The 10,135-nt window shown below is 34.6% G+C and overlaps 2 protein-coding genes across 2 annotated transcripts; both read left to right on the top strand.

The window, feature by feature from the left end:
• Positions 1 to 1,271: 1,271 nt before the first annotated feature.
• LOC116714573 (fucolectin-1-like) lies at positions 1,272 to 4,720 on the top strand. The gene is made up of 5 exons (XM_032555221.1): positions 1,272 to 1,392; positions 2,091 to 2,379; positions 2,901 to 3,055; positions 3,488 to 3,767; positions 3,861 to 4,720. Exons 1-5 carry the CDS (start codon positions 1,329 to 1,331, stop codon positions 4,009 to 4,011), a joined length of 939 nt encoding a protein of 312 aa, XP_032411112.1. The 5' UTR covers positions 1,272 to 1,328; the 3' UTR covers positions 4,012 to 4,720.
• Positions 4,721 to 6,369: 1,649 nt separating this feature from the next.
• LOC116716155 (fucolectin-1-like) lies at positions 6,370 to 9,399 on the top strand. Its single transcript, XM_032557035.1, has 5 exons — positions 6,370 to 6,433; positions 7,193 to 7,487; positions 8,308 to 8,462; positions 8,742 to 9,021; positions 9,169 to 9,399. The coding sequence occupies exons 1-5, from the start codon at positions 6,370 to 6,372 to the stop codon at positions 9,317 to 9,319; spliced, it is 945 nt and encodes a 314-aa protein (XP_032412926.1). The 3' UTR covers positions 9,320 to 9,399.
• The last annotated feature ends 736 nt before the right edge of the window (positions 9,400 to 10,135 follow it).

A 10,135-nucleotide genomic window follows, 5' to 3' on the forward strand; every position in this document is an offset into this window, starting at 1 on the left:
GGATCAAGAGATGTGGTTTAAGAATTTTATTTTTCAAAAGTTCAAAGCCCTGCTTTTGGTGTGGCGTTACCACATATAGCTCAAAATGTTCACAAAGACACAGCGTAGACTCTATCATATTTTACACTTCTGGTGGCTGTTTTTTACATGCAGTCAAAGTTTTGATCTACTTATAAGAGTCATTTTACTCCTTTACAACGTCTATTTATTTTTCCATTTCCATTTAGAACGAACAAAATCCTCCAGAACTGTTGAGTAGGCACAGTAGAAAACAGTTTTCCCTTTCTCATTAGCAACACCTGAACAGAATTACTCTTGACCTTAAAAAACCTTGTATCTGCCTCTGGTATAATCAGAAAACAAAATGAAATACAATTCCTGGGTGGTAAACACCAGCAAACAGGAAACATGACTCCTACACACAGTTTGGATCCTCAGACAGTGTTGAGACCCCTTTTATTTCAGCTTCTTTAAACCAGATCCTGGATGGGACATTTGCTGCTTCCCTCACCGTCCTCTGCTGGCCCTCTGGAATCTACATGGCTACTGGGGACCAGGAAATAGGAGGTTTTCCTTCTAAGAGTAAATTAGGATAGATAATGCCTACAGAAGATGATGATTTGTTATCACATATGCGATAAGATATGTTTTATATAGAGGGAAAAAACGTGCTGCACGGCAATGACCGGCACTTCTGTTGCATCAAAATAAAGCCATAAAGTTTCTCAGTTTTAAAATTAGTCATCGTTGTCCATAACTTACTCATTTTCATTTTAACAGGTGTTACTAAGTTTTAAGATGCTTCAGATGAGAATTTGAGTAAAATGTTGAAACACATAGAAAACAGGCAATAACTAAACTTCAGGTCAACAGTGACAGGTGCTGCACCAATAAAACCCACAAACTGTCTTAAGTTTTTCATTTCAGTCCCGTAAAGTTGGCTTAATTTGACAGGTCTTCATTTAAATTATTATGACCTTCACCTTTTAGCATGAGATGACATATTTTTTCAATCCTGAAAATGAAAGTAAATAGAAATCTGTTAGAAGCTGCAAATCCCTCACGTGTTTGCAGCAATAAATGTTATCTTATTCTAAGCAATAATCAAAGTAGTAATCAGAGTAACAAAGCACATATTACGATAAGATTCCTGCATAAATATTCCTTGATAAACAGCAGCTCCTCATTTTCTTCAGTGACCTTTTGACACATCAAGGTACTTGTACCAGAATCTACAGTCTGCAATGTGCATTGAGTTTAGCTTTTATTTCCACAATTAGATTTTGATATCTGACTTGTGAACTTTCTCTGCAGTGTTAATCAGAACAATGAGACACACTTCGGTTCTGCTTCTTCTGCTTCTCCTGGTGACAGCCTTGGCTTATGAATACAGTAAGAAGCATGTGCTTTAATCTGCAAATTAAATGTTTTACTTTTCATTCACTCAATATCAAAATAGTAAAGTGTGAGGCTATCATCTTAGTTGCTCAACTAAGTTTCTCTTGTATTTAGTGGCAAGAATAATAATTTAAAAAAAACACAGATTGGGATTTTAAGAAGTTTTTTTTTCACTCAGGGGCTTTCCAGGAATATTTGAAATTCAACACAGAAAATAGAAATGTATATTTATTGATATGAATTGAGAACATTATACATTTTAATTGAATTTCAGCCAGCCCTGTTTACAACTCAAACTGGGACTGCATGCACAGTAACACATACACACATTATATTATATACATAAATGGGTGTATTTCTGAACAAAATACATTATTTTATGCCTCATTTCACCAGTTTGTTTCATGTTGGATTCATACTACTTTGTATTAAAAAACAACTTTTAAAAGTTAAAAGAATATAGATGAAATGTAATCAGAAATCTAACTGCCCTCCTGCAGTACCACCGGTTGCAACCCCGATGTTAAATACCCATGAATTTAAAGACTCGATGGAACTTCATTCCTCATGAGGGCTGCTTCATTTCTTTATGCTTAGATCAGAAACCTGTTTTTCAAAACACCAAAATGCATAGCCAGAAAGGAAATGCCACAACAGTTATCAATGTTTCACTGTTTTTTATTTTTCTTCAGAAAATGTGGCTTTACGTGGCAAAGCAACTCAGTCTCATCGGCTCCAATCAGAGTTTAGTGTGGATGCTTACAATGCTATTGATGGAAACCGAAATTCTGACCTGAGACGGGGATCTTGCACCCACACTGGACCACAAGCACACCCCTGGTGGAGAGTGGACCTGCTGGAGTCCTACGTTGTCACTTCCATCTCTGTAACCAACAGAGGAGACTGCTGTGCAGAAAACATTAATGGAGCAGGGATTCATGTAGGAAACTCCCTACAAGACGATGGTACATCAAACCCAGTGTGAGTAAAACCCTTTTTTATTTCAAATGTTTGGAAAGAAAGAGGACAACTTTCAGTCGTGTGAGGATCCTTGAATATAAAGTGTTTTACAATTGGCCTGAAATTATTTGCATTTTACTTGTAAAACATATATTTATTTTAACAGATGTGTTGATTTTAATTCTACAGGATATGATAAATGTAAAAAATATATATTATTATATATAATTATGATAGCGGAATAAAGTTTTGAAATCATTTTTTGTGGTCTTCCTTTGTTTCACCTTCCTTTTACATTAACAAGGTATATAGATGTTTGTTATCCACTGAATGACACATAGTATGTAAACGATACAGTATTTAAGACCTAGTCTAAAGTTCAATTATTATTTTTGGTTTTGATTTTATATCGCTTTTTTCCATTTTTAAATTCCTTGCAGAAAAGTCATGGTCGATAGATATGCATTGGTTTACAGCTCATTATTTTACTGTTTCGATTGTATTGCAATAAAGTCACATTCACCCCACTTTCTCTGTTTTAGGGTTGCTGTAATTTCTGGCATCCCACCTGGAAGAACTTTGAGAATAACTTTTACCAGTCCTGTGGAGGGCCGTTATGTGATTGTGTCACTGCCTGGTTTTAACAGGGTGCTTACACTCTGTGAGGTGGAGATCTATGGTTATCGTGCTCCAACTGGTGAGACCTGCATTTATTACTCTCAATATATTATTCAAAAGAAGTTTGAGTTATTTTTATCTCTAATTTTAGGAATCGTATCAGAAGATGAAATTGTGTTTCACATTTTCAGAGTGTAGATAATCTACAAAGACACCAGTACAGAAGAAAGACTGTTTGTAATATAAACAGTTCTGAATGAGTAAGAAGTGCAATGGTCAAATATGAAATAACTGCCAGGAACAAATGGCACAGTTACAAAAAAAACATAAAAAATAGTATTGTTTTGCTGATAACTCCCCTCTCCTGCTTAAAGCTCATTCAAAAGCTTTTGTTTTTGAATCCACTATAATGAGCGACGCAAATACATCCAGGCATCATACCATTAGAACCCACTTTTCACTGAAGTCAAATTGTATATCAATTTTTATATTTTAAAATCTTGTGTTGCAGGAGAGAATATAGCAATTTATGGAAAAGCTACTCAGTCGTCATTGCATACTCATGGCATTGCCTACAACTCTATTGATGGGAATCGTGCTGGTCACTGGGGCAAAGCTTCTTGCAGTCATACAATACATGAATTTAATCCCTGGTGGCGACTGGACTTGGGAAAAACCCATAAAGTGTTCTCTGTCAGTGTAACCAGCAGCGTGGAAGCCTACTTACGACTTCAAGGAGCTGAAATTCGTATTGGTGACTCACTTAATAACAACGGCAACAATAATCCCAGGTGCTTGTCAGTCCTACTCATTTTGTAAAGCAACATATTTTCTGCTTTGTCATTTTTTTTCTTAACAGAACCCATTTTTTATTTTTCTAACAGGTGTGCTGCGATCGGAGTCATCTCTCCAGGTTTTACTCAAAACTTTCAGTGCAAAGGAATGAATGGTCAATACATTAACATTGTCATTCCTGGAAGAACTGAGTATCTCATCTTGTGTGAAGTTGAAGTCTACGCATCAAGACTAGATTAACTAAATAGATCTGCCACTCCTTTAAATGTTATTTTTGTAGAAAAACATGTCTTCATCTAATTTAATGACTAGATCACAATATTCAGTGACAGCTGCAAATTCTTTGACTAGAACCTGATTCAATCACTTTATGTCGCTGTACTGCTGCTTTTATGAAAAATACTTATTGAAAATCCAAAAAGTAAAAACAATAATCTTGTTAATTAATTTACACGCGTGTTTTGTGTAACCAATTCAGTAATTTTTTATTTTTTATACGTTGATGCAGATATGATGAGAAAGGACCAATAATCTGCCAGAGCAGCAGCAATTTGGTTAGATAATGTAGCATATATATGTAGATATCTGGATTTAAATATTGATTAATTAAATTAAATCCATTTTGTAGTCTTTATATTTACTTTTTATCTTTTGTTTATAATATCAACATTTATAATTGATAGTCTAATGGACTTTCGTTCCTAAGCAGAATGCTTAGCATAAATAAATTGTTAAAATTTCTTGTGTGGAAATGGCTATTGATGTGCAAATCTATGCTTAAAGTGCAGTGCCAAATAAAGTGCTAGTTTTAGTAAAGTGCAAAAGATGCTATGCGAGTTACTTAAGTAAAAAATGTAGTCCCAGTAATGAAAACCTTAAAGGAGAAAATGTGAACAGATTTTGTGTTTTACATATTTCTAACATGAAAACAACGTTAAGTGAAATGTTTTTTCATATGTTTTTTGGCCACAAACCAGAAAAGGGCTTAGATTTAATTTTCACATGTTTTATTGTGAAACAACATAAAATACTTGTTTATTTTTAATCTGTGGTTTCTGGTGACAAAAATCACATGACCAGAATATGCACTGACCTATTTGATGAGAACAGAAAAACATGTTTCTGAAACTAAATTGTCAAATCTAAAATAACACATCAGTGCTTGAAAAAGTTACATCTTTGTGATGATTAGCACTTTAACATTCTTGACTCGTGAAATATGACCTCAAACAAATGACCCTCAAACACCAGCTATTTTCTTTTTCGTTTTTTGGCTTCAACAATTCTGCATTGCATAATAAGATATGATGAATAGCTGAGAGGTACATTTTCTCAAAAGACAAAAAATCATATTGAGGACTATCTCAAGTTCTTTGACACACAAAAGTTATGTTTAGCTCAAAAAGGTACTCAAAAATCTTCTAACATGTCTACGGGGAAAATTTGAGACTGAATACAAAGCAGTGGCTTTAATTCAGCCAAAATTAAAGTTTTAGGCTGAACAATGCAGTGAACCAAGCTGTTTTGGCTACATTGGATTTGGAAGACCTTTCCATATTCCTCCTTTCCTTTGCTGCTCTGCCAGTGTCAACCGTCTGAGGTCATTTACAGGGCACCCAGCATTTTGCTGACTCTACAAAATGCTGTGTGTAACTCATTTTTATGAGCTACACACATAAAAATTCAGCTAAAAGAAGTTTCTAAGGAAATAACCTCTAGAAGATCTACAAGAACCTCTACATTGTTTTTACATGGTATATGACCAACCAAGCCTTAAGTTTTCTGTTTCTGTACAAATGTACAATTCTTCAAATCCAATTTTATGCCCTGTTAAGTTGTGGCCATGCATAACCCCATTCTATTTTCATATTTTGCTATAAAGTCATGAATCAATGTTGAATCATCAAAGCATCAATCATCTGTTCCAGGAAATATATGGCTGTTATCACACTGCACTTTACTGTTCACTTGGCATTGCAATTGTAGCACTAACTTTATTGTAGTATTTTATTTCTACTGAAAGATGTGACCAGGAAGTCTGTGAATGTCATTTCTCCAAGTATACCAGTAAGTCACATTTAGGACACATATAAAGATATACTTTATTACAATGTATTTCTGGTAATAGTCTTGAAATACTATATGAAATACTGTATAAAGCTGGTTCCTTTGTATATCAAGTATTGCTGGAGTCTTCACTTCATCAGATTTTTATGCCTCTAAAGTGTCCGTCTGTATGTGTGTCCAGTTTTGAACATGGTTTAACAGTTACTATAAATCTTGCCTTCAACTGGCAATGCCTGACCTACAGTACTTCTTTGAAAGAAATGAACTTTATCCAATTTTAACAAATAAAAAAGTTAGAGGTGGTGTATGATTAATCAATGCTGTATGTGTTACATAAAGATGTCTGTATAAATATCCTTCATGAAATCAGGTCCTCATTTTCTTCTGAGATTTTTGAAAGCCAGTGTACATTCTGACCACCACATTACCAGATTAACTATTTTTGTAAACTACATTGGTAATTAGTTTTATTAGTAAATTGATGTGACAATTTCTAAGCAAAGTTTTTGTGAATTTTTTCTGCTGTGTACAATGAAACTCATTTCAGCTGTGCTTCTACTGCTTTTCGTGGGGACAGTCTTCTCTCTTGCATACAGTAAGAACCATCTGCCTTTGTGTCTGCAATTAATATTTCTACACCGTGAAAGTCCGCTGATGTAATTCAGAAATTTCTGTAAGCTATGACAGGAGGATCTCAGTTGTTCAGCTGAGTTTTTCATATATGTGGTGAACAATCCGGAATGTACTGACATCTGTTGTGGGGTAAAGATGTGATCATGCTCAATTTTCTGAGGATCTAGATGGAGATATATTTTCTAAAGTACCCAGACTCAGCTTTATTGTCAATGTTTAATACACAATACACAATTTATTTTTTATTGCACACCTCACAACATGCAAACATGAAAAAATAAATTAAAGAAAGAGCGGCAATAAAAACAACTAAAAGAACATTACATCCATATTTGTATATGTACATATATATATGTCCACATATACACCCAATAATTGTATTTTTTATGCTACACTAACTAATGCAAAAGTTCTTACTTTTTTCTCTGTTAAAGAAGGAATCTCACACCCACGCTATTATTTTGGATTGCAAAGTCATACCAATAACAAACCAGGGCTCCAAGAACTCCAATTCCCTCACAAAGTTGAAAAAAAAATCTTCTTTTCTTAAACTGACAACAGGATTAAATGTGAACCTGTATAGTTATCTTTTCTGTGTCCCCATGCAGGATCTGTACATATGCCAATCTTTAAAAGCCTTACCTTTTCAAACTGAAGTTGTTAGAGAATTACTCTCAATAACACTTCATAAAACCATGTCTTTACTTTCTTTTGCTTCCAGAAAATGTGGCTTTACGTGGCAAAGCAACTCAGTCTCATCATTTCATAGGAGACTGGGATAGTCTTGTGGATGCCAGCAATGCTATTGATGGAAACCGAAATCCCGATCTTACACAAGGATCTTGCACAAACACTGGACAACAAGCATATCCCTGGTGGAGAGTGGACCTGCTGGAGTCCTACATCGTCACTTCCATCTCCGTAACCAACAGAGGAGACTGCTGCTCAGAAAACATTAATGGAGCAGAGATTCATATTGGTAACTCCTTACAGGATGACGGCACATCAAACCCAGTGTGAGTAACACATACACACATTTTTTATCCCCTTCAAATGCTTCATTTAATTTGTGAGGACAACATGCAGTTGGCCAAATTCCCTTAAATTTACCAATTGCCTTAGTAAACGGAAATTGAATGTTTTGTTTTATAACTAGGATCAAATTGAAATGTGCATTATATAATGAACTTTGAATGTATCTATATGACTTGACTGAAATGACTACATTTTTATGTAAACAAATTGGATCTGTTAGTTTTATAAAGTGCTTTGAGACTCTTTTAATTATGAATCAGCAATATAAATAAAATAAAACCAAAATTAACACTATTTCACAGTGAAATAAGGTGTAGGTGCTTCATGTATTCACTTTTTTCATATTTTCCCAACTAACAGCTAGAATGTTGTCATATCTGTTTTGATACATGATTAAATAATTTTAGACTTCTTTTTATTATCTACTACAAGGAAATATGGTTTCATGCCTACAGTAAATCTCTACCAGATTTACAGACAAAGAGGTCACTTATTATTGTTTGATCAGGGATCATAATCTACAATACTTTATAGGTCAGCTGACCCAAACAGGGCAGAGGTGACAGTGTGATGTTCAGAGTAGGGCTGCTGTTCCTACACATTGAAAGGAGTTTGATTAAGTATTGGTACAGGATTAGGCTTTTACTTACTATTGCACTGCTTACACGGGTCCCTAATGTTTGCTAAGCTACTTTGCTTGCTTGGTTTTTCTTCCGAAAACTGATTCCAGTGGAGTTAATTTTGTTTTTCATCAACCTAATTTAAAGCAAAAATATGATTTTTCCCCAATTCTCTGTTTAGGGTTGCTGTAATTTCTCACATCCCACCTGGCAGGACACTGAGAATAACGTTTACCAGTCTTGTGGAAGGTCGTTATGTGATTGTGTCACTGCCTGGTTTTAACAGGGTGCTTACACTCTGTGAAGTTGAGGTCTATGGTTACCATGCTCCAACTGGTGAGTGCTGCATTGTTACCATTTTCTTCAGGTGTACATTCATTCAAGTCATACTTGAGCGCATGAAGTGTGCAAACTGAGTGTAAATAATCCATGAACAGCAGCATACAGACACATTGTTTCAAACATGAACTATCAATTTAGTGTAGCAACATCAGTGTCATTATAGATACCTTTGAGTCTATAACATAGCCATGCACAGTTTCTCTAACTACTTATTGTTGTTGCTTGATTCCAAATTTATTATTACTGTAGACATTTTAAAATGTTGTTTTACAGGAGAGAACCTGGCTATTTATGGTAAAGCTACCCAGTCTACATTGCATGGTGTAGCCGTTGCCTACAACGCTATCGATGGGAATCGAGCAGCAAACGCTGCAAAGCACTCATGCACTCATACTGCAAATGAATTCAACCCCTGGTGGAGACTGGACCTGGGAAAAACCCATAAAGTTTTCTCTATTAAAATAACCAACCGGATAGAAGACTACACTCGAATTAATGGAGCTGAAATTCGTATTGGAGACTCACTTGACAACAACGGAAACAACAATGAAAGGTAATAATTTGTCTACTATAACAATTTGAAATATATTATTGTATATACTGTAAGTTTTTCCACAATAATTTTACAAAATTAGCATTTTTTTATCCAAGTGAAAAATATTTAAATATTTCATACTGTACCTATTTTTTTTTCTGTCAGGTGTGCTGTGATTTCAACCATCTCTCCGGGTTTTACTGAAACCTTTCTGTGCAACGGTATGGACGGTCGATACATCAACATTGTCGTACCTGGAAGAACTGTGTACCTCCATCTGTGTGAGGTGGAAGTGTATGGCTCCAGACTGGATTAATTTTAAAGATCCTAAAATTTATTTGGGAAGATACTTCAACACATTTTTAAAAAAGTGTTTGTTCCTTATTATTTCCACAGTTATATCCATTTGTTAGAAAACGTTTAGCATGAACTGCAGATTGGCTTGAGTCTGATTATAATAAACACATTTTGCAAAAGTTCACATCTTGGTTCAATGAACTGATTTTGTTCCTCATCTTTTACACATACAGTCATACAGTACTACAGACTCACACACACTTACAAGACTAAAATTGCACATATATGCTATTACAATATCAGAGTCATATATACATTTTAAAGTACACATTCTAGAGTGAATGAAAAGACTTTTGATTGGTATTTTAATAGTTTCAAATTGAACTTTAATCTAAAGTTGGATTTAAATTATTCGCCTCTAAAACTTGAATTTTAACATTTGTTTCTTTTATGCAAAGTTGTCATACTTGTACTTTATTTTCTGTTTGTGTCTCCTTTAACGTCCAAAATAAAAAAAATGACTTTGCCCTGTGTATTCCAGGAAGTATATATTGACATAATAAATCATTTGCAGAATTATCTAAATTGCACTGCTTTGTCCTTCGTCAGAAACATGAACAGGAAGTGCAGAGTATTATTATTTGTGAATTGGCAGTAAATGGTCTTTCAAATTCCTTCCTGCTAATTTGTTTACCGCTTGGTAATGTGAATCTTGGTGGGTCAAAATTTATTCCACAACATGGTGCCCTATGTTTTGGAAATTATACTGATCATTTGTCTTTTTAATTGTTTCTTTCTTTTGGTCTATACAACAACTTTTGCTTCAACTTTTGTT

The sequence above is a fragment of the Xiphophorus hellerii genome, chromosome 3, assembly GCF_003331165.1.
Source record: "Xiphophorus hellerii strain 12219 chromosome 3, Xiphophorus_hellerii-4.1, whole genome shotgun sequence".
NCBI classification, from domain to species: Eukaryota; Metazoa; Chordata; class Actinopteri; order Cyprinodontiformes; family Poeciliidae; genus Xiphophorus; species Xiphophorus hellerii.

Bases quoted from the DNA above. Each gene is read 5' to 3' on its own strand.
- LOC116714573 (XM_032555221.1), top strand. From the start codon at position 1,329: ATGAGACACACTTCGGTTCTGCTTCTTCTGCTTCTCCTGGTGACAGCC. The intron at 2,380-2,900 runs GTGAGTAAAACC...TCTCTGTTTTAG, and splicing joins GATGGTACATCAAACCCAGT to GGTTGCTGTAATTTCTGGCA. The intron at 3,768-3,860 runs GTGCTTGTCAGT...TTTTTCTAACAG, and splicing joins AACGGCAACAATAATCCCAG to GTGTGCTGCGATCGGAGTCA.
- LOC116716155 (XM_032557035.1), top strand. From the start codon at position 6,370: ATGAAACTCATTTCAGCTGTGCTTCTACTGCTTTTCGTGGGGACAGTC. The intron at 6,434-7,192 runs GTAAGAACCATC...TTTTGCTTCCAG, and splicing joins AGTCTTCTCTCTTGCATACA to AAAATGTGGCTTTACGTGGC. The intron at 9,022-9,168 runs GTAATAATTTGT...TTTTTCTGTCAG, and splicing joins AACGGAAACAACAATGAAAG to GTGTGCTGTGATTTCAACCA.